Source organism: Bombyx mori, chromosome 1, assembly GCF_030269925.1.
Source record: "Bombyx mori chromosome 1, ASM3026992v2".
Classification (NCBI taxonomy): Eukaryota; Metazoa; Arthropoda; class Insecta; order Lepidoptera; family Bombycidae; genus Bombyx; species Bombyx mori.
Genome location: NC_085107.1, coordinates 14,406,993 through 14,434,106, shown reverse-complemented (window position 1 = coordinate 14,434,106; position 27,114 = coordinate 14,406,993). Strand labels below are relative to the sequence as shown.

Sequence of the window (27,114 nt, the reverse complement as noted above, 5' to 3'; positions counted from 1 at the left end):
GGGGGTAGGCTGGAGAGCGACTAGAACCATATTATATGGCTCCCTACCGCGACCGGTGTGCATACGGTGCACAGAATTCACTGGTAGGCCTTGTTCTAACAGGTCGGCTTTTACGAGCTCTACATCTAACTCTTTAGGGATTCCGCGTATTACAACGCGGAGTTCGCGCTCCTCCTGGAGCGTATACGTATGGAAACTTATACGCTCCTTACGGAGGTAAGAAGAGAGGGCCCTATGGTCGTCGGGTGTTTGAACCTTAATTTGAATGCCGTTCGCGAGGTTACGGGCATTCGTGAAATTTATATTTTTGGCCTTAAGGGCCAGGCAAACTCGATCCCAAGCTGCCTTCTCCTGAAGGATAACCGGGGGAGGGGTCTGGGTTTTATTTTGTGCCACCGGACGCGGCGACGGAGTGGCACGGGCTGGGGGCGCAACGGGAGTCTGAGGGCGGGGGCGCGACGCGTTCACGGCTTTGCTAATTTTAGCGGCCGCGGGAGCTCGAGACTCCGCGGCACGCTTCTTACCCTTCTGTACCAGGGTGAATCCATCCGTCGATGAGGCGGGGGCGAGGTCGACCTCCATGTCCGAGTCAGAGTCGGAGCACGAGGAGGCGGGTGCAGGCGACCTACGAGCAAGTGTAGGTGTTTTAGAGGGCGCGACGGAGGCCGCGGATGATCGCTCAGCTGAAACGATGGTCACGGCGGACGACGCAGCAGCTTTTCTCGCCAGTATAGGCGACACGGGAGCGGCAGGCACGACAGAGGCTGCGGTGCTCAATGCAGAAGCTCTGCACGCAGGTACAGGCGACGCAGGAGCAGCGAGCGCGGCGGAGTCCTCGAGAGGTCTCGCAGTGTGATTGGCCTTGAAGGCCAAAAACTCCGAGGCGAGCTGTGGGTGGCGAAGTCGGAGGAATTCCGCGAATACAGCGTCCATGATCGCTGAGTACCCAGGTGGGGCGGCCCCGGGTCTTGAAAACACTCGCCTTGCGGCGAGGCCCCAACTTCTCGGACCTGAGCGGTTCTATTGAACACAGGTGGCAATGCGGCGCGATTACTACAGGACAAAGAAAAAGCACAACAAAACAGAAATTACGAAAAGAAACAAAACAAATAAATACTTGCAGGAAACCACTTTGTCGGCAGATGTACCACGAACACAGAAACAACAAAAGGAAACAAAACAAATAAAAACTTCCAGAAAGAGCACTTAGTCGGCAGATGTACCACAAACACAGGCCGCGCGAACAATGGCCGGGCTAACAAAAGCCGGGCGAACAAAGACCGGGCGATCGAGTGGACGATGAGCACCTCCGCACGTGACGGGTGCCTCTATCGGAATGAAGCTATGGTGGTTTAATTACATAACCATCAAATCTAATAAAGCCTTAACTTTTTCAATACTTTAATACTGTGTCAGTGAAAATGAACGCGTATGACGGACACAAAAGTAATTGTATTAATCAAAATTTTATTTTTAAAACTGCGCTATTAAATATGGCGTTACAGACATTTATAGGTCATATCGTTACAATTCAAAACTACTGCTACTGATATTCTAAGTAGTCTCCTAATAATTAGATAAAACATTAAGATCCAAGAGAGTAAGTACAATTGCTACTTTTTAATTATGAGTTCCATTTATTAAGAAAGACATGTACAATCTACTACTTGAAAGACATTGAATACAAAATCGAATGCTACTCTAATATTTTAAATCAAAACTATTAATACGATGAAATTACGGCTTTCAGTTGATATTCAGTTGAGAGATACAGAGGAAAGGTAGGACGGGTGAAGGAAATTATGCGATTTTTTTCGAAGCTGTGGTGTTACAGAGTCTTATTACTAACCCTATTCTGACATAAAAGGTTGCTATGGGTATTATGAGAGATTATAATATGAATGTTTCTAATTCAATTACATAAATTTAAAATACATTTAAATACGTTTGAATAAGTTTTAGACATACCTTAAAAAAGATTATGCATCATTACAATCTACCGTAATATTTGCTGTGTGATTACAATGTTTTATTTTTTATTTCTATGAGCGTCACGAAAATGTAAATATCTATGAAATGACTATGCGACGTAGGTATATGAAATAACAACACCATTCAACTATGCGTTCTCACGACTAGTAACTACTTTGAGTATCATTACTATTGAAAATTAATAAGAATATTAAATAGTTTCGCATTAATTTATCCATAAACCGGCATCCTTCGTCGTCCTTAGCAGCTGATTTTTAACCTATTCTATAGTCATATTTTTGAAAAGTATCAGAATAGCTCATGACTTTGCTTTATTCCAATTTCTTAACCAGCATGTGCTCGTGGAGACGCCAAGCTGCAGATATCCTGCTTTGCTTGTGATCTGCGGTATTCAAGTGCTTTAAGATGGTGTCCATGCCTTGTTCGACGATGTTGCAAAAGCCACAGTGGTAAACTTCGGGACGTACCTTAAATGATAAAAGCGTAGGTAGTACGTGATTTGAGTAAATTTAATAATCATAGGAATTGGATAAATGTTGTTTGTAATAAAAATTTAGCGTAGACAATAGATGATCTATGCTTATTATTTTGCAGGCACTTTTTCAATTTCATTTTCGAAAGTGAGCGACTTCGTTTATCAGGTGCCAATTTTAGTTTAAGAATTTATGATATTTAGTATAAGTTACCGTTACAGGTAGCCTGCTTAGAGTTTAGATGGAAAGTGTCAATAATAATTATATTTAAATGTAACATTACCTCTCTGATAAATTCATTTCCCGCAGCCTGTATTAATATGACTGGAGTGTCACTCATTGCAGCTTCATGTTTCTGAGAGAGTCTATGGGCGTCAATATCATCAGAGTTTAAAGTGAGGTCACAGATCTCACATTTCCAAGTATCCAATTTCGTTATGCAATAAAAGCTTGAGAGCCCCACAATTATTTTTGTGTTTATGACAACATCTTTGCCGCCCAGAGATGTGCCCTTGATCGCATAAAAATCATTGATGAATTTCTCGATGGACAGCATCTTGATTCCGTCGTCGTTGTCATCTTCATTTGCAAGGGACGAATCAGATGACAGCTGGCGGCTTAAAGCATTCTTCGCATTTAAACCACGTGATTTTCCTTTATTCGTACGTTTGTCGTTAACTTGTAACTGTTCGTTTGCAGCTTTCGCTAATTTGTCATAAATCCTTTTATGTTTAGACTCTAAGAAATGCGTTGTTGCACTTGCTTCAACATTCGTATTTACTGGTGTATAAACTTCGTTGCATGTTAAGCATTGAAACGCGTTTTCCAACTGAAATTATGTCAACTATTTAAGCACTGTAATCCGTGTTTGCAGTGGGACGCTATGTTTAATATTAGTTCATGAAACATTAAAATATGAAAATTAAATCGTATTTATTGCTGCTTCAACTGTTACGTCTAAAATTATGCTATAAAAATATATCAAAAGAACTAGACAATACAAAAAATTAAAATAAAGAAAAGACCACTTGACAATTTGAAATAATATACTAACCACTCTGTAGAGTCCGTTGTAAGCACCAAACTCCACATCTACCTGTACCAACTGAAAAAGATGTTCTTGGCTAGTTATGTGACTCTCCAGAGAATCAAATTCTGTGTCGCAGATTATGCACTTGTTTTCAATGATCCCATTCCATGCTTCTTTCGTGATAGGTATGTTTTTGTAGCTGACCATACCATTTTCCATCCGCTGGAATAGTTGGACGCCCTTATTACGGACGTGTTCACCATCCGATACGTGGAGCCGTCCTTGTATTATGGTTGAAAAGTATTTATTGCACAGCTCACAGAAGAATCCCTTTTTAACCTTTAGAAAAATTGAAGTAATATAAAAAATAGAAAACCTTCAGAAAAAGATAAGCAAATTTCTAACTTAGCATATTGAAGTGATTTGCGCAAACCTTTCTTATTTGATCAGTTGTAAATTCCTCCACGAAAATGCTAGCTTCCAGATTTGTTTTATGGTCATCCTTTGAAATGTGCCGTATAGTGTCTCGTTTGCCTGCGAGGTAGCATTCGCAGACAAGGCAGTACGACTGCAAAGTCCCAAATAAAATTGCGTTCTGGCTAAAATTCGAAGTCATCTTTGCGATGGTCAGCAGCTATAAAAAGTACTGGAACAAGAAGGTTTTATGTTGATTTTTATAACCATATTTAATTTTACTCTCAGTGCGATTTGCCACTTTAATTAATTACAGTGATGTTCTAATTAATGGATAGACATAAATGTATATGTCAATTTAGTTTCCGTAGAAACTTATACTTTGAACAAAACTGTTGAGCAAGCGAGTCTTTTGTACATGTACCGTTTCCGATAGAAAATTTGTAAGAGCGAATAATACTCGATATATCGAATAGTCTCGAGAAATTGTAAAAAATCTCGATCTCATCGCTTAGAGCCTTTGGGTCTACGGAAAGACTTTAATGCTCTTTGTGTCATGTAATGTCTCTTTCATGTCACTACAGAAATGCTTCAAATTATTCTATCATCGTCAATCGCAACTTCTGTTGTTGTAGAAGAGTTCGTCCATATCACTCGGAACCGCTGCATTCATCGAGGGAGCGAGTCATCGTTTTTAGAATGAATGAGCTTCTTCTCCATTGTGTTCCCCAAGCACTATGAAATGTCCTCACAACAAAGTTTGAAAAGAGTTCGCAGTGGTAGGCAGCATCTTGAATATGCCCCTACCACTGCTATTGTCCATTCAAGCTTCTTCAATCCAATGAGCAAGGGTAACCACTAGATGTGCTACCTGGTCATTTGCTTATTACGCAAAAAAGTAGTTAACATTGCCTATGGTCGCTCAAAAAAACTACTTATCGCTACCGACCGTCGTGTTCGGCTCCAACGCCAGTAGGCGTTCTTCCCTCTAGTGAATGTTACGGGACGACATGAATGGGCGAGACCGAGCGGCGCGCTAACCGGACTCTAGGTCGCTCTTCAGAAGAGCAACCGATTGGCGGTATATTACGTTCAGAAACGGCAGGCTGGTTCTGAACTAGCGGTGTATTCCGGAACACCAGCGGTATCATGTAGGGCCGCCGTACGGTGACGTCCGACGGAGAGTCGTAGACTAACGCCTCGACTACTCCGTCTGCCGGACATCCTTAGGAACAGCTGCGCGTCTGGTTGTAGTAGGTTGTTGTCCGGATTTTGTCTCGGGCGGCCATCGGACGTAGGGCGAGGGTGCAGGAGTCATTTAGTAGGTGAGCCTTTAACACTTTCGACCGCCAAGTCCCACATGTCCCGCGTGTCCCTCAGAACCTCGTAGGAGGTCCAACCTCGGCCCAAAAAAACAAAGGCCCCTTTATCGAGGCAAGCACACGCCTCCACACACAATTAAGTTTGAAGACAGGCGTCTTCACAATCTTAAAATTCCCAGCTTTAAACAGGTTTTGTTTTCGTATGCATGATTGAAGAATATTCACTGACTTTTGATTTACTTGGGTGTATACAATTCGAAAATCAGCTACCGAAAAGTAGAGAAAGCCCGTTAAAAATGTTCCCCATAAAGGTAACACCTACGTATATTTATTGGTTGTATTGAATTCAATATAAGGTTCTTTAAGCGTGTACACCATTAAAAAGCATCGATAATATTCTAAATTTTGAAAAAATATGCAAAGCAAGCAAAGTTGTCTGTTAAAATGCAACAAAACAATAAGATTTTTGAAACTTACTTTTTATAAGTGTTTCAGCTGAAGTAATGATGGACACTTTCAACACAATTGCGCCGAAAGGTCCAGTCAGGGGCTCAGCGACCCGTCAAAAGCGCTTGTGAATCAATAATAACAGATATGCGCAGTTGCGCGCGTCTAACAGTGTATTCTATCTATACATTTATTGTAAAGATTTCTAGCGGGATAACTAATTTCAAATTTATTATAGAGAGGAGAAAAATGATGTTGTCCTTAATAAAGAGACCAACAGCATGTACCGAATTAGTTTATACGAAAAAGTATAAGGCGAGAAGTATGTAATAGGGTCAAAATATTAATTTATATTGAACTATAGACAATACAGTAATATAATTTCATAATTTTTTGTTTCATAAGCTCAACTAAATTACCAGTTCTTGTAAGCAACAGCTGTAAAGGTGTATGGGTTAACGATGTGAATTTAATTATAAATATATTTTTTGGACAAGACAAGAACCATGATACTTATATGTTTTTAGTGTAAAATTGTCCGTACTGGAAGACAATAGTTAGCATTATTGGCATAGGTGCCATTGGACAGATGGCGATAAATGTGTTCCGTAAGCCACTAGGTATATGTAATAAATATTAATGTGAACAAGTTTAAAAAGCGTAATATATAAGTATAGGTAATAACTAATAAATTTAGTTCACGAATCCAAGATTTTAACTATTAAGCGGAAAAATCCGAAAAAACCTTTACATATCCGAACTTTTAAAGGATATTCCGAACGAAAATTGTTTTAAACGAGATATTATATTGAGTAGTTTTTAAGCTACAAGATACTTTCGATACGACGTTTCGAAAGTATAGAAAACTTTATTTTTGAATTCATTATTTTATCTATGGTCTTTCATGGTTATCAAAATTCATAGGACTTTTTGGCGGGCACGCAAGGAATGAAGTTGTGTGATTTGTTTTATTTTGTCTATTTAGTGTTTCTTCGGGTTTAAATGTGTAATAGCGGTGGTTTATTAACTGTTTAGTATCTGTGATAGTGCACAAATGCGGGAAAGTGAAACAAAGCCGCTGGACGTAACTTCTCGGGATCCTCCAAAAAGTCCACTGAAAAAATCTCAGTAAATGATCACCACTTTACTGAGATTATATTTCGTCCCGTATAATTTCATCTCATTTCATTTTATTTTATTCCAGTTAATTAATATCTCAAATTAATCATCTTCATTAAATTTCACTCCTTATTATCATATTTCATAAAAATAAGAAATGACTTAAAAAAGGTCTTAATTACCAGGTCATAAAATTCCTTAAAACAAAAAAAAAACAAAATTCATAGACGTCACAAGGACTCTTTGGCGGGAACGCGAGGAGCGTAGTTGTTTGAATGTATGTTTGGTTAATTTGGTGTTTCAGCAGTTTTAAACGGCTTGTTAACCGTTTAGCGTTTGTGAAATTGCATAAGTTTGGGAACTATATTTTTCGAGTTCCTTCAAAAGCTCCACTGAAGTCTTAGAAAATTTCCATCATTCTACTGAGCCCTTATTTTTCATCCCATCTAATCTCATTTCAGCCAATTAAATTCATATCATTATACTCCGTATCATTTTTCAATAAAAAGAATATGTTATTTTATAATTCACGATTTTTATAAATTCGACACTGACAGCTATGGCATCGCAAGAATCCATTTGCCTTTAAAAAACGAAGAAAGGGACGCCACTACGTAAATGCTGCCACTCTTTTTACATGAGATCATGATATATCTATCGCACATTTCGAACTTCGCGATAGAAGTTTCCTTCGATCTACGTACACTGGTCGTCGGTATATTTTGTACTGTCTGTACCTGGGGGAGAGCTTGGAGGAATTGTCAGAAATTATCCTGTCATCTTATGAATAAACATCGCACCATCCGCCACGGGAACAGAGTACATTACGTATATTTATGTTGTGCATTTCAGTTAATCAAAACCGCCGTCCAACTCTGGAATGAATTCCAGCGTTTGTCTATGGTAATGGTTTTATATAATATATATATATATATATATATATATATATATATATATATATATATATATATATATATATATATATATATATATATATATATATATATATATATATATGTATATGTATGTCAATGAATGTCAACAACCACCCATAGACACAGCCCACTGAGTTTCTCACCGGATCATCTCAGTGGGTCGCGTTTCCGATCCGCAGGGAGATTCTGTAAAGCACTGCTCTTGTTAGGGCCAGTGTTAGCAACACCTGATTTGAGTCCCGAGAGCTCACATACACGCTAGGGTAATGCTGATATAGCCTCTCAAGGCTATCAGCATAGGTAGGAAAAAAACAACAACCGCTACTCATTAAGTGGATGTAGAACCTTATTTTCTAATGCTAAATAAAAAACTATTATTGTATTATATTGTGGTGGATTCGTTTAAATGAAGCTTTTATTGAAGAACGTTTAAAGTATGTATCTAATGAATGTTTTAACACATGTGACGTCACTATCTTACTTCGAAACAAAAAGACATATTTTAAAGACAGAAAAAAGGTTTTATTGAGTTCTCATACAGTATCACGGTACATTATTATGACATCGACAAACTACTAAATATATTTTACATTTTTAATGACGATACGTCTTTTAAGAAACATTATATTATTTGTTTGATGTCAATGTATTGTCACGCGGGTACATTTCAGCCATGAAGGATAGTTTTTAGTGTGGCCATAATCACTAACTATAATGTAGTCATCATTGCAAATATTATATTGCGCAAAGTGATACCTACAAATAAAAAAATTAGTGCGATTAATATTTATGATTTGATATTAGAAATGAAGTATATTCGTATCAACGAAGCGATAAATATGTGGATTTTTATTACATACATCGACTCCATAGAGTTTTAGTTAAATCTACCCTCTTTTCTTTTTAATAAAGTAACGATCCGCATAAGTTTTTTTGGTTCTAGTTTCATCTTAGCATAGTCGTATACGAAATATTCATATACGAACATTCTTTTGGTTTAGTCGCGGAGTCTGTTCGAATTACATTTTAAACTAGATAAAGTAAAAAAAAAACAAATTAAAAATCATATTAAAAGGAAAACATGGCCTGTTTTTACTAGCACGTATCAAATTCTGGTCTCTTTTCCGTTTCAAACAAAATATTTGATATTAAATTACCAATCATTTTCGAACATTAAGTATTTTATATTTATTGATAAAAAAAAATCCCGTAATGCCGTTTACATGCAAATAGAACCTTAGCGCGCTGCAAACAAAGGCTAGTGGATAGATGACGTTCGTTTGATTAGTATAGCATAGGGAACAGCGTTTCGAATCAAGGGAAGCTAAAAATCACGGAGACAGTACAGGCCAATCTCCACAGACAGTCCAGTACAGTCTGATTACCAGACCAGCTGACTGGATTAAAATATTTACACATGTCCAGGTGTTGGTTTACACGATTATAGCCTCACAAGTTGAGCTGGCCTAGTAAAGACGGTCACTTTGATGAGAGATAGGCATCGTTTCCGGATTGGTGGAGACGAATCGTATAGGATTCAGTACATTCTGGTTTAACGTAACCACGACTGACTGCTCTGCTAAGAGCCTCACGACTGAGAAAAATAACAGACAACGTGAGCTGTTATATACACGCGTTACAGATGACGTCATCAATGTTATTAAAATCCGAACACACCGACTCCGAGCACTCTTGAATACACATTACATAAAAAAATTATTAAAAAAAAGAGTGCCCAGTTCTGATATAGAAATTCCGGACCTACGATTCACAGATTGAGTGCGGAATAAGTTATTAAAAAAAAAAAAACTATATTCATACAAAAGAAAACAGATTCTCATTTTTTTTAAACATATTATGTTTTTTTTTCTCTCTTTTAAATTAAATAATAACTTTAACATATACTTCTACTGGTTACGTTCTACACATAAATTACACATTTATTATATTTACGGTAAGCGTGAGCGTTGTTACATTTCCTTTAAATAATTGTTTTTTATCATTTTTACAATGATAGTATTTATATGTAGTACAAACAATTTAATTAAAATACGATATTTCGATATACGATATACATAAATATGATACAAAAATAAGATACTACAGATTTAAACGCTAGGACTTGTATATATACGTGTTTATTTACTCTGTGTATGAACCGCCAATTGGTAAAACAATTTAATTTTAAAATTAGAAATAACCTTTTTATACCACGTATATATACCCAACGAGGCCTAACTGAACTATTTCAATAAACAAAAATACATTCACCGTCAATGTAAAAACATTTTAAACATTGAAAATTAGTAATTACATTTTTTTATAACTTCTAAACGAGAAATATAAAATTCACCATTCTTTTAGTGTAGCTTTAAAAAAAAGATGTAAGTAATGGTACGAATAGAAAAAATAGTTTTTATTTTTGTTTTTAATTGGATAATTTTTCATATTCCTTTTATCACAGATGTGGTAGCAGATAACATATGTAAAAAAACAGCATTATGCATTGTAACCCGTGTAAGTTAATTTCATATCATTTTTGGAAGTCTCTTTTGTTTTTGTTTTTTTTTTTTTAAATCTATGTACGTGTATTATTAGTTACTTTTGATTTAAATTTATATCTACTAATATGCGGAAACTAAATAAGTTACACAAATTTTGGCTCACTATTTACCATACATTTACTCATCTTTGTTAGAAGGCGTCGCCGCTCGGTTTTACACTGTCAGCCACCAATCGTAATAATTATAAAACGGTTTTAAATAAAAGCCGTACAAAGCGGGAAACGGCAGCGCCCTCTCTGTAAAAGTAAATAGGATATAGTACATAATTTACCAAGTACAACATCCTTCAAGATTTTTCATCTTACAAACGTATTAACATTACACGCAATGTAACACAATTAAACGCACCGCGTCAACGGTTCCGGAAGCACTTCGCTTTACATTACGCGTTCATTGAATATGAACTAAGAAAACGACGGTGTTTCATTCGTTTCATTTAATATAGAACTTTGTTTGTCTATATCGACATAGTATAATGTTGCCATTCCGACTCCGGGAAAGGTATAATTACTACCCATATTAAGGTATGTTTTATTTATATTACATTTTAAGAAGTCGGAAAATGTTGCGTATTATGTATTATATTCTCTCACTTTATCTCAAGTACAAGTTATTTTTTTTTTTTGAGTTTTATTTTATTTTTACTTTATCAACATACAATTTTATAATCTAAAAACTGATATGCTACTAGAATTTAATGATAATCGTTACTGTTACATAAGTCGCTTCCTGCAATAAATAATTCACGTCAAACGTTTTACAGGAATCTAATCATGTCTAATTTACTTAGAAACTGAAGAAAAAAAACCTTCACATCCATATTCTGATATCTTACAAAGACAAGTTTCTAAGTTGTAATTTATAAAAAAATTATTGACACTCCAGAATGATTGAGCAACCGAGAACTATTAAAATTGCGGTCAACTAAATTAATAACAAAGAAAAAAAAATACATTCTAAGAATAAATTAAGTTTCCGTAAAATAAATTCGATCGTTTCTTTTGTTCTGTTCAATATCATAAAAAAATACAATTTAATGAATGGTATTTTTTTTATTAAAATGTGTTGTTACACTACATTAATATGCACGAAAACGTCAAATCTCAGTAGGAATCAGATTACACAACAAATTAATAAATATTATAAAAGAAAACAAAAATTGTGAGTCCCAAAGTAATATTATGGATTGTTCTTTTTATTGCACTTGATTGTGATAATGTTTTTATAATTATTATTTTATGTAAATTAATGCTCACGCTCCGAACGTACATACTGTAAGGTGGTATTATTACGATCACCGTACATACATACATAACGATATATCAATCACCCTATAATTAAAATATGTTCGTAATAAAAAACGCAATGCAATACAAACTGGTAAGAGCGCTTTCTAAAAAAAACATAATTCTAATATATATTTTTCAACTGTTATATGCACGTTATATGCAGGGTACATACAAGTCAGCTGAACAAATCAGTACAAATACAAAGTAAACATTTCTCAAAAAAAAAACTTGTATAAAATGGAAACGAAACGGAATAAAATAAATATTATATCAAAATTAGAATGATATTTTGGTTTTCGTTTTTTTTTTTTTTGGAAAAAACAAGACTGTTTTTACATTAAATGTATTGCATACAATGTATTATTGCATACATGTATTAATTCACAACCGCGTCGACAAAGATTTCACGAAGGAACACCAACCATAGATATATGTATGTAGATGAAAAAAATATTTTTTACGGACTGAATGCAATCAGATATCTTGTACATAAGATTCCAAAAAAAAAAATTACTGACTGTAATCCATTAATCACCGCGGCCATTTTGAATATCAATGCAAACAAAATGGCGTCGTGATGGAGATCGCGAAGCCGTTAACTAAATTGAAGACGCGGAATCGCATTTGTTTTACTCTTGGCACTGAGTGCGTTCTTCGCTATCGTCTTGTTCTTTTGAAACTGTTGATTTATCATCTCCGGATTCTGCTACGTCTTCGGGATTCAAGTTCTCGTCCTTTTCTTCTATGGGCGCGTGTTCGTTGCGTAAGCTGGTGACGCCACACTCGCCGGTAGGACGTAGGACAAGATACATTAGCAGATCCGAGAGAGATATAATTCCGATGACTTTATCGTCATCATCGACGACAACTAGACGATGTACCTGAATAATGAACATTTTTAATATTTTATATATTATAATTATACAAAGGAAATTAAATGTCTAAAATGGACAAAGTTAATTAAGTGACGGAACATCGGTAATTCGGTAATAGACTAACATGAGTTTGGTTGAGACTAGCAAACTCTGGCCATTTTGGATAATAATTAGTAATAAAACAATATTAAATAGACTGTACCACTCAAATTTCGGTTTAAAATATTAAAAATGTTGGTTAGGCTACACAAAGTCATTATATTTTATTACAATTACAATTACATTACAATTATACTATTGGACATAGTTCGAACTGGGTCACGGTTTGCTGTGACTCGTTAACTGTTTGAAAAACATCCGATTTATTCAAACCAGTTGCGCGCCATCTATTTTGATTTTCATATTACTACGACAGAAACCTCGCCTAAGGCACCAAGTTCTATGACAGCCGGGAAAAGTATAAAAAATCAAACTTATGTAAGATCTGATATACGCAACAAATAAATTTGGATATTTAAATATCTTTGAGCAATGAAGCAAAAACTTTGTACCCCTTTTTATGAAAATTTCGCGGACGGAGGAGCATGAAATTTCTCACACTGATACAGAATATAGAGGAGTGCAGAATGCATATTTTTTTTAAATTATAAATAAAAAAAGTCATTAAATCAATAACTCAAACATTACACACACTACCATGTATTTGACACGCATAGGCGTATTTATTTTTAAAGTCCGATAATAAATATTAATATTGTTTGTCTTTAACATTATTTGCCTATAGTGCAGTTTTTGTGATTATAGAAGTATAGTCTTTGACAATAGAACCATAATAATGCTCAAACTTATAATTTAAACTAAGCATTATTGTCGAATTTCGTCTATGGGCGACCACTAGTAATTGTATTTTTTACTTTATTTTATTGCTTACGTCTGTGTACAAGCTCACAACCTACCTGGTGTTAAGTGGTTACCGGAGCCCATGGACATCTACAACGTAAATGCCGCTACCTACCTTGAGATTTAAGTTCTAAGATCTCAATATATTTACAAAAATATAAAACATAAAAATACCTCGGCCCGAACGATTCTTTCCATAACATCGAAGAGTGTTTCGTCGAGTTTACATTTCTGAACGCCCTCGAACCACTCGTTCCGATGTTCGTTTGCCGTTTTCAATGTAACGTCCAGATTATTATACGTCTTTTCGGCTGCCAGGTTCTGAAAATTAAAACGGTATTGTTTTATCGAGCAGTGACGTCACAAGCTCGCGTCTGACACAACCTTCTGCAATTCGTACATATTAGGTATTTATCTATGGATTTTTTTGGCGGGAACGCGAGGAGTGAAGTTGTGGTATTTGTTTTATTTTGTCTATTTAGTGTTTCTTCGGGTTTAAATGTGTAACAACGGTGGTTTATTAACTGTTTAATATCTGTGATGGTGCACAAATGTGAGAAAGTGAAACAAAGCCGCTAGACGTAACTTCTCGGGATCCTCCAAAAAGTCCACTAAAAATCATAGTAAATGACCACCATTTTACTGAGATTATATTTCATCCCATATCATCTCATCTCATTTCATTTAATTTCATCCCAGTCGATTAATGTCTCAAATTAATCATCTTCATTTCATTAATTCATTTCACTCCATATTAACATTTTTCATATAAATAAGAATATAAATTAAAATAAGACATGACTTAAAGGTCTTAGTTACCAGGTCATAAAATCCCTTAAAACTGTATACAAAAAGTTAATATCATTTTTTTTTTATTTCTGTCTATCAAAACATGCACCTCTTCTAGGGCAATGGCAATTTTTGGAATGACGTTCTTGGAAAAGACACGGATGCTATGGGAGCTAACATTATTCAAAGGCATTTTGTACTGCCTCTCGAATATTATATTTTTTCCTTGTCAACAAGAAAATATAGCTGCTGGAAAAAGTAGAAGTTTTTCGTCGCAAGTTCTGATGGGTACGGTAGATGTATGCAAAGCTTCGAACTCTTGTAGCTTGAGAGACCGACTTTTGAACCGGAAAAAATATCCCTTTATGTCTTGAGTAAGTTTGTCTATCTGATTCGAAGGCGGGGCTTGGGAATGGCTTAAGACGAAAAAGGATGCACATATGTGCGCTAATCACGTCACTAGCATCGAGTCCACTACGATCGCACTCACAATGACGTCAAACTTGGCGTAGATGTCTTTCAAACGTCCTTCGGGATCGATCAGGGGCAACGCCGAAACGCGCCTGTTCACGAATTTCTTCAGGGCTTCGATGATCGAGGTCTCCTCGGTGGCGGTCTCGATGTCGCTTAGGGTGCCGATGCGGAGATCGCGAATCTTACTCTTCAGGTACGACGGCTTTGGTAATTCGTTTATCTGTAAAATTGAACCAGTGACACTTTGAACGACTTTAATTTCGATTATCGTATTATATATTGTACATATTGAGGAGTGAAAAGCCCTTTGGTTTAAGCGACTTTTTGGAACTCTACAGGAGAACCATTTAAAGATTAAAATTTGGAAAAAATATCTTGGCAAAAAAACCTTCTTGAGCTGTTTGAATGGAGTAAACTAAATTGAAGTTCAATTAAAAACATTGAACTGTTGATGCTATAATACCAAATAAATCGCACGTTTAATTACGATGATATGTAAATGTGGCGTATTAAGCGAGATCTCGCTTAAGCCAAATACAGCCTTTCGCCCCCCGATATATGTATGTATATATCGTTAGGTTCGGATCGCGTTCAATTTAAATTTAAACCTATACAATATTTTAAATACTTCAGCAAGCGAATTCAAAAATACGAGCTTAACGTGGTACTGGATGAACACTGGGATGGTGCCGCAAACAAGATTATGAAACTGACGTTGATTCTTAATGAACTACATACATCTTAGCGTTATCGGCTTTTAACAAATGTCAAAAAGGAGATAGTGGTCTTCTGGTGGTAGGACCTGTTGTGAGTCCGCACGGGTAGGTACCATCACCCTACCTATTTCTGCCGTGAAGCAATAATGGGTTTCGGTTTGAAGGGTGGGGCAGGCGTTGTACCTATACTGAGACTTTAGAACTCATATCTCAAGGTTGGTGGCGGCATTTACGTTGTACATGTCTATGGACTCCGGTAACAACTTAACACCAGGGGGCCTGTGAGCCCGTCCACCCATTGATGCAATAAAAAAAAGATCTGAGTACAATTTAATTTTTATGTGTGCTTTTCCTAGATGAACCGATTTTGATGAATCTTATTTTAATATAAAAAATGGCGTTTCTCATGCGATTCCATTTAAATTTTATCAAGATCGATCGATTAGTTTTTGAGTTATCCTTAAAAATGTATATTTGATTAATTTCCGACTACATTGATGATATTATCATTTTGTTTTTTTTTGTTCAAGTCAGTTTTTAAAATTTATCAAGATCGATCGATTAGTTTTTGAGTAATCCTTAAAAATGTATATTTGATTAATTTCCGACTACATTGATGATATTATCATTTTGTTTTCTTTTTGTTCAAGTCAGTTGACTTCTTTTTGTTGTGTTAAAATTTTGTATCTGTAAATGTATTTAACGTGTCCACTGAAACGTTTCTATTAATTTACATATACATCCTTGTAATATTACATAATATTACAAGGAAATTATATAGAAAATAAATTCTCGTAACTAAGAAGTCGAAAAATATTACACAAAAATGTATCTACTCTTTTTAGACAAAAACACACCAAAAGTCTTTATATATATCCGATTGCTTATTTAACAGGAAAAATGAAGAATGAACTGAATAATCGATAAGAACAAACATTTAAAAAGAAACAACAAAACACGTATTGTTTATATTCCCTTCGGTTTTCTCGAGTCGGAAACGCAACTAAAATTACTTTTTTTTTTTTTAGTATAATTAAATTATTATTACCGAAGTTTCGAATACTATACAGATTTCGTGATCGCGAATGACTAAGGTGTTGTTCATCGACATTTGATTATTTTACTGCACAGCTAAAAGTAGTTTTAACTAGCTGACCCGGCAGACTTCGTAGTGCCTCAATCGATAAATAAAAAACCTAAACTTTTGTATAAAATAAACTTAGAACAAAAAAAAGGAAAAACAAAATTGTTATTTTTATTTGATTCCGGGCAATTTCATACTTATCTACCTTTTAAACCTTCTCTGGACTTCCACAAGTAATTCAAGACCAAAATTAGCCAAATCGGTCGAGCCGTTCTCGAGTTTTAGCGAGACTAACGAACAGCAATTAATATTTTTTTAAATATAGATTACGTAAACCGAGATCGACCGGACAGTCGATAAAAGCGTAAGGTTGATTATATTGGATAATGGATACTTACATACAAAAAGAGGAATCTCAGTATCCTCTTGTGCGTCAGTATGTAGAGCACGTTGCCGGTGTCGGGATCGATGACCGGTAGACGATGGATGCGGTTCGTGATCAACATCCTTATGGCTTCGAACAGTGAAGAATCAGGACCGATCGATACGAGCGGCATCACTGAACCTTTCAACACGCCTGCCAAACAAATATAACTGACCGTCAAAAACGGCAGCTGCAAAGAATAACATTGTAACTCAGTTTTAGCTTAAACATGATTTACAATGTTATTCGTTGAATGTGTCGAAATATCGCTATGAGAGAAAAAAATTACACTACCGTCAAATATGATTTACAATGTTATTATTTGCATGTGTCGAAATATCGCTATGAGAAAAAATATACACTACCGTCAAATATCATTTATAATGTTATTCTTTGAATGTGTCGAAATATCGCTATGAGAAAAAATTTACACTACCGTCAAATATGATTTATAATGTTATTTCTTGCATGAGATATCGTTAAGAGAAATTTTTCACACTGTCGTCCTACCTATTACTTTCTACGTAGAACACAAAAAACAAACTCAGTTGTGTTCTTTGAATGAAACTGAGACTTGTCCACATGGTCATCCCCCATATTGTATACTACAATAACCTTCCACTCTTTTTTTTTCTCTGTGACTAACGCTAATTCCAGGCTTCCTCTTTTTTATTTCCCTTGTAGACAGATGAGCATACAACCCGTGGTTACCGTCATCCATGGACATCAAAAATAGCAACGCTGAGTGTTATATGCATATTATATGTATTTAGTATAGGACCTATACCTATATAGGAAGTAGTATATAGCCTACCTCTTATATACTCATATCTAATTTTATCCATTCGTGTTACTACACACATCATCTCACAATTCTAATTTTTGCTCGATGCATTCTTTTTTCATCTACTGCTATCATAGCCCTGTCCAGTCTAGCACTCTGATCCATACGACGGGGTCTTATAGCTGACTTCTCTAGATTGATTAAGAGGCATTCGCCTATGTTAAGTAGGGTTATGCTATCCAATTATGAGGAGTGCTATCGTTTGTTTCGTGTTTTATGCACACGAGTTCACGGCACGATAGTTGACACATATGTAGTGTTGTTATTTGCAAACCAGCAGGGTTTGCGTTCAAACCCGAAAGCCAGGCCAACATTCTTTTTTTTTAACACTGGGGAATCCGATTACGGATGCCCGGTCGAGGAGGGTGACAGACCGGGTTATGTCGGACTCCGGCGCCTCCAGATAAGAGGAAGACAAAGTAAGGCCGTACGGGCGCTGGTAATACGCCTAACATTTAGGAAGTTTCTTCTAAAAGTGCCATTAGTGACATTAGTTTGCTCATCTACTAACGTATTAATTTGGTAACAGAGATACTTAATCACGAAATTTCATTTTTGCACTGAACAAAATTATAAAATTATCACTTATCAATCGTCATACAAGTAATTTAGTTACTCGGAAGACACATCATATTTTTTTCCTAAATATCGATATGTATTTTTGTTTCGCTTGCGGTTTGATTAATGTATGGATGGCTAAAATTCTAAATCTAAACAATGTTTTTCGGTCATTTGTTTACTGATTGGTGCTTTGTTGTCATTAAATTTGTACACTTTCTACAACATGGACTCGATAAAAATACGAGTCATTATCGAATACGAGTTCCGTCGCGGAAGCAATGCTGCATAATCGGCTCACAACATTAATGACGTGTACGGAGTGAACACTAAAAAGGAACGCGCGACTCGATATTGGTTTGAACGCTTCCAACATGGAGAATGAATCCCGTGGTCGCCTGAAAACTAACATCAACTACGACGAATTAAAGGCGATAATGGAATCTGACGATACTCAATCTATCGCTGGTTTGCAGCATCTTTCACTGTTGATGTCGAAATCAAGCGACTAAAAAATCCAACCATCCTTCGTGACAAATGTGAATACATCGCTAACATACACTTAACCTTGTGAGGTGTACATACATACGTCACGCTAACTACTTATGTTACGGATTTAGAAAAAAAGAACGTTCTGGAAAAACCGCGAACCAGTCGCACCTTCGTCTCTAGCCCACACTTGAATATCAGAGACATACAGTCCTATATAAATGAATTAATCTTTTTTAATAGTAATTCTTTTTTTTCTTTTTTTTTTTATTGCCCTTGTAGGCAGACGAGCATACGGCCCACCTATACTCATGAACCTATCCCAAGACAACGTTTATTTTAGAAATGATCGTCGAATATTCGAAATTCCACCACATTGCATTCGACTGCATATTTCTTTTATTATAACCTTATATATATATAATATTTATATATATATAAACACGTCATTACGAATCCTCCTTATCCATTAACGGTGCTTTTAGGTACCTCAAGCACCGGTCACCGTCCTCGCCGAACCCGTCGCTTGCGACGAAGGGCTCGACGAGTAAATTAACCTATAGACACAACACACTGAGTTTCTCGCTGGATCTTCTCAGTGGGTCGCGTTTCTGATCCGGCGGTAGACTCTGCGAAGCACTAGCTAGGGCCAGTGTTAGTGGCACTCCCGGTTTGAGCCCCGTGAGCTCACCTATTAGCTCGATGAATCTAGAATAACCCCTAGAGGCTACTAGTATAGATAGGAAGAAAAAAAAAGTTTAATCGCAACATCAAACACTCACGGCGCCACGTCTCGAGGCGGTGTTCCTCGAGCTCTTCCATTTTGACGTCGGGGCTCGTGTAGTACATCTGTAGTATCTTGATGAAGTCCGTTATAGTCAGCATACCAACGAACTGCTGCTGGTTCGAGTCCCACAGCGGGGCGGCTCGCACGCCTGTGGCCAAAATGTTTGGTTGCAATCGTTTTTTTACCGGACAACCAAATATAAAATTTCGTTTACAGCAAAACCGATTTCGGTTGCGACAAAACATACAAAAAATAAAAAAACGTACAAAGAAAATTATAATAATAAGCCAGAAAGAGTTTCGCTAGAGCATATAAATATGATTCACAAAACCAATTCGCGCTATTCACGGAGGGACGGACGCCTTTGATGTTTTATAGCATTCGTATTACAGTGTCCAGACTTATAATATATATATTCGCTTTGCGTAACAAAAAAAGAAAGAAAAACGAAACTTCATAAGATAATATAGAACTATCGAGAAATTCGGTAGGCACTGCTAGCGACTGCAAATCAAGTGTTTGCGCAGCATTAGTAGAATCTGTTGGCAACAGCGTGTTAAATCAACATAACGAATATAGTTTTACGCTAAGCAAATATTATTATCCGAAATGATTTAATATTTGATTTGGTTACTTTATATTGATGTAAATGGAAGGATTCGTTTCAAGCCCTACGCCCCAGCAGAGGGTAATAGGTAAGAAAGAAGAAGAATATTGATGTTAAATTAATCATATGAAAACAATGCAAATAATAATAAACAAATAGGAATGTCAGAATCCAACTCACCATTGTAAACAAGGGCGAAGAAAGCCTTCTTGACCAGGAGTTGCGTGTCGAACACGACCAGCTTCGCCGAGGTTGGTATCAGATCGTAGCACTTGTGAAACTTGAAGAACTTGACGAATATTTGCGACTCATCTTCCTCTGTAACGTAGAGAAGACCGGTGAAACATGGCGCCAATCTCGCACTCATTCTTACGTTAGAGTTTAAAGAATAAACAGGAATTACGGAAGACGACTAAAAAAAATCAAAGACTTTTTTGTGTCCGATATTAATAACCCCATTTTATATATCGAAAAGAAAGAACATTAATTTAGTTGTAGACACCCTCTAAATCCTCTAAAATATATATTTAGAGGGCTATAACAATCACGTAACTGCACTGTACTGTAATTGTACGAACAGCTCGCTAAAGTTAACAAGGTACGTAACAACCGTCCTGTCTACACCTGCGCGGCGGTACAATGTCTCCGGTTTCTTGGGTACGGCAAGGATAAGGATACGAGTAACCTATGTTGTTTGGATACAATATTTTAACCTATTATACCAAACTGAGTTGTGATCGTCTAGTTGACTTACGTATACCGTCTACAGCAATCACGTAAATTTACCATAAATACAGGTCGCTACATGAAAATATATACACGACAGTCGGTTGAATGGTTATCTTCGTTTGTAATCATCATTAATACTATCCCTCAAATTATTTTATCATAACGCAACCACTGTTTTAATTATAATTTAATACTTTATGATGTTCCCAATTAAATTTGAATTATATAAATAATTAGTCCGAAGCAAGAATCAAACAAACATGTAGATCGCCTTATTAGTGGAGTAGTAAGTAACCCTGACTACTAAAACGCGGTTCCGTATGTATAATTTATATAAATATAAAATATCACATTATAAATTTGAAAGGGTGTTTGTCCATTTTTGTTTTTGTTTGTCCTCCTTTAACGTCGAGATGAAGCAACGGATTGAGGTGTTTTTTTTTTTGAAGTAATAGTATCGAGTCATTAGAGTGACATAGGGTACCTTTCACCGAAAAAACACCTTATATCCACGGAAAATCATACTGCTAGTTTTCCTGGACCACGCGAGTGAAGCCCAGGGTAACATTTAGCTATTAATATACTTGGTACAAGAGATCACAACGTTCCCGCTTACTAGTATGAAGAACGTCTATTGGAACGTTTATGTTTCATATGTCGATAACATAATAATTTATATTAAGCACATTACGTAAATCACATGTGTCAGGCAACGTTTATCAACAACATATTATTGTGTGATAAAACGCAGTGCACAACTGATTGCAACTAATTGGTACAGACTGAGTATTGGTGTCGAGTAAACAATATTGCAATTATATTGGAAAATTAATTTAATGATTTCATAAATAAAAACATCAAATTTAAGAATTTCGTCTTAAAATCAGTTATAAAAGAGGTGAACGCACGCGGTTTAGCATTCAAAAATGCATCGGGGTTCCGTGAAATAGTGAATGAATTGATCAAAAACCCTTTATGTAAATTTGACTTGACCACTCTTAAAATCGGTCAGTGTTGAACGTTATACTCGTATAATAAAATTATTGTTATTAATGCCATACATGCAGATTCTGATCGAGAATTACAATAAAACATGACGGTTAATTCATAAACTATTAGTATATCCATCGTGTTTATACTAATGATGTAAAAAAAATTCAATTTCATTCAAAACGATTATACTCGAACTTATCTATGTTTTGTAACACAAATTCAAAATTAATAAGGCATGTACTTATTTATGGTAAAGTTCGCTCCGAGCATCGTTAATTCAAATTACGAATCGAAGGCATTTTATAATATTAATAATTTATTTTCGTTGCTCTCTTAACCGTGAAACACATTTAACCTTGGTGATCAATAGTCTGTTCCGTAGTTTTGTATTTTCAATTGCCCCTCGTCAAGGCAAACGGCGCGGCGCAGCGTAATCGCGGCAAACAATGTCGCGTGTTAATTCAATACATAAACATTAAAAAATGTTTAATTCGCTGTATAGTTATGAAAAACAAAAAGTTTCAATACATGAATTGTGCACGAAAATATCATAGAAACGGAATTAAGAAGGAGAACGTATGGATCAGTATTCCATAATACCGAACGCCATTCGGCATTTGTCTTCGTTCCCAGAATTAAATAAAAATGAACAAAATAAATATTTTACTAATATTTTCGTCTCATCACGCAATGTTCAGTACTTTAACGAATGCTTTGACGAATTAAATATACAATAAATTACAAAATTGCTATATAATTTGGTATATCTATATCTATAGCTAACTTATATCTATGTTTGGATATTCTTAAATTTGTCTCTTTTTGCCCTCTTTTCGTTTGGTCTCTCTTACCCTGTCTTGGAAATATTCTTTGCTCATGAGTCAAAAAAAACATGACATGTACAATGTGTTAAGTTAACAAAATAAAAGGTGAGTTCGAATCTATTTTCAGAAATCGTTCTTACTACACGACCTTCTAGATTTTTTGAACCTTATGACGGAGACCATAATCAGTCCTTTACTAACAGTAACAGTAACAAGGCAACATTCAGAAATCGTTCTTACTACACGACCTTCTAGATTTTTTGAACCTTATGACGGAGACCATAATCAGTCCTTTACTAACAGTAACAGTAACAAGGCAACAGCCTACCCTTGTCTAGCTCTACGTGCTATTAAGAATCTTCTTGATACAATCCCTATTCAAGATTTCAATAAAATTCTTAAGATATTGCATTCCATTTTGCATACAGTGCAAATTTGAGATCTCGCATATAAACGGATGTATTATTTTTAGTAATTTGGTTTCAAACTTATCCTATACATGCTCTATGGTGCTTATAAGAAGTAAAAGCACTATACTCCAACCCGCCCCTATCGTTAAAAGCAGCTGTGAAGGAGAGCGATATTAAAACCTGAATAATGCAATATAAAGTTCGTCAAGTTTCCAAAACGCTCTCTAAAAAGTTATTGGTGATGAATTTATGAACGTAAATTGATTAATTAGTAAATTACTTGTTATTAATATTAAGATAATGATATATTTAACTAATCATCATGTATTATGTAGTTACCCGGATAGTTATCGCGTTAGTTAGATATCGATAAGAATATTTGTCATTGTAATTTCAAATCATTTCTATGACATTTTTATAATATAGTTTTTAAACGATTAGCATGCAAAGGTTATGCGTTTTCTGTACTTTTGAAGTTTTTACATGCATTAATGTTCCTAATTATGAGCGTGACCTCGGGCAAAGTCAAAATAGGCAAAACATATTTTTTGATGGCCAGGACTCTCAAGCAGATGATAACAACGGAAACCATGAACATTGTAATTTAATAAAACCTTTAAAAAAACCTACTATTATAATATTTAAAACTATTTTTTTTTTTAATTGGAAACCACGAATACAACAAACTGTAGTTTTCGAAACGTTGCAAATAATATAATGACAGTAAAAAAAAAACGTAAGTGCAAGTAGTTTTAATTATATTTAAGACGCTCTAGAACCGAAAAAATCTTAAATTTATTTTTGTACACGTGCCATTACCCTCGTCGTTCTGAGAGCCCGAAGGTTACGCGAAGCGTATTTATTCAATCTTGTTCTTCAATTCCCGCTTATATAGTATATTGCCGTACCAACGCTTCTCGTTCAAGAATTTGCAGCGACACCACATTGGTGCCACAATTCTCTTAATTTATCGAAAGTTAACATTTTTAATTGTCACCTTTTCGCGAATGTTTTAATTAATTTAGTAAAAAGCGCATTAATTAAGTTAATATGTAATGTGCCACAACAATTTCTTAATAGTATTCCAGGGTCGAGAGCACAACGAACATTTTTCCGATTCCTACTGACATGAAGCAGTTATTACGTACAGAAATGTCTTTGGAATTCCTTTACTAAAAAGTTTTTATTTGACATGTTGATACATTGTACATCGCGTCTCCTGTTGCTAGGTGTAAGACTGTACCAATGCCAACGAATGCAGGAAAACTAGTCATAGTTTTGTTTATTTACGTTCAGCACCGATGCCGGTGAGTTGCGCGAGCGGTTCTGAGGCCATGACGTCACGAGAAACCTCGAATGACGGCAGCAATGGCTTAGATTTGTTTAGCATTGTAAGATTTTAATACTATTTCGAACATGATTTTCTTTTAAAACAATTAGGCTATTTGAACTAAAACAGTCATAGTATTGAGTTTACAAGCTTCAATTTCAATAATAACAGGATCACCATCTTACCTTGGAACTAGACCGTTAAACGCACTCATAATTCACAAAACGGAGCATCGAAGTAATAACCAAACATATTATTTAATTATTTTATTTTAATAAGATAAAACAAAAATACGAAATTGCTGTAGGAGACGGTGTAATTATTTTGTTTTCATATTTAGATCTTGGTTATTCCGAATGTTGACTTCAATTATCACAACGAGAACTAAGGAAACCGATGAGAGATGACGCTTAATGATTTCTTGTGGCACCTTTGTTTATTTGCATGCAGCTGCGCACAGTAACATAACGAAAACATCAACAAGCGACGCTCCGGCGGCGTGGGTGACATAAACAATCTAACACCTTTCAGGAGCCAGTCGGCAAGGAACGCCTTCCATGCCCGTCCGACCGCTTCGAATTCCTTGATGAGATCGATGGAGTAAACGGACTCCTCGGAGTCGTCGACGGCGAGCGCGGGGTTGTCCGAGAAGTAGTGTAAGCGCAGCATGCGCAGAAGCCGGGCAGCGCATTGCCCGTCGCCATGCGCCACTCGGTGCGGCCCGCCGCGCCTCCCACGGCTCACTGCTATTTATAAGCACCACGTCTGCCGACGACCGCTGCCCGCGCCGGGAGACGCGCGACGAACTTGACACCGCTTCTAGACGCGCAACTGCTGCTTGGCCGCCTGCCCTGTACCGATCCACGCCCACACCACAAACAGGGGATACGTGACCCAACCACAACCAATCGCGCATTCTCTTACCAAACAAATTCGTTCTGGTCATGACCGTCATAAACAAAAATACAAAGCGCAACATTCATTCGCCACTTAAAAAAAAAGGACTAAGTTTCAAAATAACGATCTAAATTTAAAATTAAACTTTAATTTCCTCAAGAAAAATGATATCTTTTATATGACTCGAATTCGTATTAGTCTAAATCATTGTAAAGAATAACAACAGTTTAGACATATAAATACAGGACAAAAGGAAAATAGTTCGGTACGACGTTGGCATCTCTCCTCGATAATCTATGTTTAGAATATCAAAACCGTGCATGCCACAACACAGACCACACGGAAGAGACGATCGTACGATGATCTCTATGAAAGCTCAACTAAGAAACCGCGTCGCCCGCAAGGTCGTTTTAGACGTATTTATGTCCATACTGTTCAATTACACATCATTAATCGCTAACTGTATTCGAAATTATACCTTGCATTCATTCCTAGCATAACCAGATCTATTACAGAATTGCTGGTAATACTTTTGGGTATGTATGTATATACATATATATAAATTTCATACAAAGTGCTCGAAACAAATGTAATTTTAAACCCAAAAGCTGGCGTACACTTGGTGCCTATTGAGTGCTTAGGTGAGTGCAAAGGATTAACAACACCACTATCAATCGTAGTGTTTTCCTTTTTAGCTGTACGGTTTAAAGGATGACTCCTTCGCGATAAATGTAGGCGGAATGCTGGTGCCTACAACCTGACTGCAGGATTTGACTTCTCGGGGACCGACATAACACAGTCTGTTACCCCCCTCGACCGGGTTTCAGCAAACGGATTCCCCAGCGTTAAAAAAGTATTTGACAACCGCCATAGTTGCATCACTCGATATGAAGACACAGGAAGTCTTAACCATTACGCTACGACGACCTCTAAACATGGGAGACAAACCTGAGCGGCGGACTAGATAGAGTGGAAGGAGCAGCCATTTAAATACGGCGCGAATCTCGAATAATGCCTTCCTGTTTCTGCCATGGTTGTGCTATGCTCCTATGCTATGCTATGCTTGTTAATTTTTATCATCTAACCGAGTACCACATATTATAAAAATATTAAAAAATAGTTGCAAAACAAATTAATTATTACGTCAGAGTGTAATAATATTCAAAATGAAAGTTAAAGACTCAGACAATTTTTTCTTCTTTTTTTTTATATATATTTACTGACTCAAGCCGGAATTCAATTCCGAACCTCATACAAGAGTTCACACAAAGCACTGTGGTCAAAACGACGTAATTGCATCGTTAATTCGACATTGCGCAGAAAAAAAATCATTTTGTTATTCGTATTTACATTGTTGAAAATAAAATATCATTAGCCTGATAGTTTATCACTCATCCGTGTACTTTCAAAATACTATTGCACCACAGTAAGTACACCACTCCGGAAACAAAAGTTAGAAAAACGGTTTAGCCACTGTTTGTTATTCCTAATATATATATATATTTGTTTTCAAACAGAAGGCTAGTCACCAAATTCTAGATCTTTCGGTTGATTTCAGTTTGTATTGGACGTGAATAACTAACATGTGATTGTTTTCTTTTTTTTTTAATGTATAATTCGATTACTAAATAACTTCGAGATTATACTAAGTTGCAATTTATCAAAATACTAGCGGACCGCTCCAGCTTCGCTCGGGCCTTTAACAAAAATTTCAAATTAAAAAATTATAATACACACACCCTTCTATTTGCGTCAGGTTACTAAAAAAAGAATATTATAAAGACTAGAGGTCCCACAGT

At 36.0% G+C, this 27,114-nt stretch overlaps 2 protein-coding genes across 6 annotated transcripts in view; both read right to left on the bottom strand.

Moving 5' to 3' along the window:
• Positions 1–1,450: 1,450 nt before the first annotated feature.
• On the bottom strand, positions 1,451–6,418 carry LOC101744006 (uncharacterized). The gene is made up of 5 exons (XM_004933082.5): positions 5,709–6,418; positions 3,929–4,141; positions 3,520–3,834; positions 2,749–3,294; positions 1,451–2,459 (listed from the first exon to the last, which is right to left on the bottom strand). Exons 2-5 carry the CDS (start codon positions 4,109–4,111, stop codon positions 2,304–2,306), a joined length of 1,200 nt encoding a protein of 399 aa, XP_004933139.1. The 5' UTR covers positions 4,112–4,141; positions 5,709–6,418; the 3' UTR covers positions 1,451–2,303.
• A 1,814-nt stretch (positions 6,419–8,232) lies between these two features.
• Positions 8,233–27,114, bottom strand: part of Snf4agamma (SNF4/AMP-activated protein kinase gamma subunit) — a 92,892-nt gene continuing 74,010 nt past the window's right edge. For 4 of the 5 annotated variants that reach the window (XM_021352503.3, XM_021352504.3, XM_038021881.2 and 1 more), the window contains exons 11-16: positions 20,313–20,450; positions 19,521–19,673; positions 16,822–17,000; positions 14,640–14,843; positions 13,535–13,681; positions 8,233–12,466 (exon numbers count right to left, since the gene is read on the bottom strand). In XM_021352503.3, coding sequence (XP_021208178.2) covers positions 12,215–12,466; positions 13,535–13,681; positions 14,640–14,843; positions 16,822–17,000; positions 19,521–19,673; positions 20,313–20,450 — 1,073 coding nt within the window. In that variant the 3' untranslated portion in view covers positions 8,233–12,214. 5 annotated transcript variants of the gene reach the window in all.

Bases quoted from the DNA above. Each gene is read 5' to 3' on its own strand.
- LOC101744006 (XM_004933082.5), bottom strand. From the start codon at position 4,111: ATGACTTCGAATTTTAGCCAGAACGCAATTTTATTTGGGACTTTGCAG. The intron at 3,835-3,928 runs GTTTGCGCAAAT...ATTTTTCTAAAG, and splicing joins CAACTGATCAAATAAGAAAG to GTTAAAAAGGGATTCTTCTG. The intron at 2,460-2,748 runs GTAATGTTACAT...TTATCATTTAAG, and splicing joins GAAATGAATTTATCAGAGAG to GTACGTCCCGAAGTTTACCA.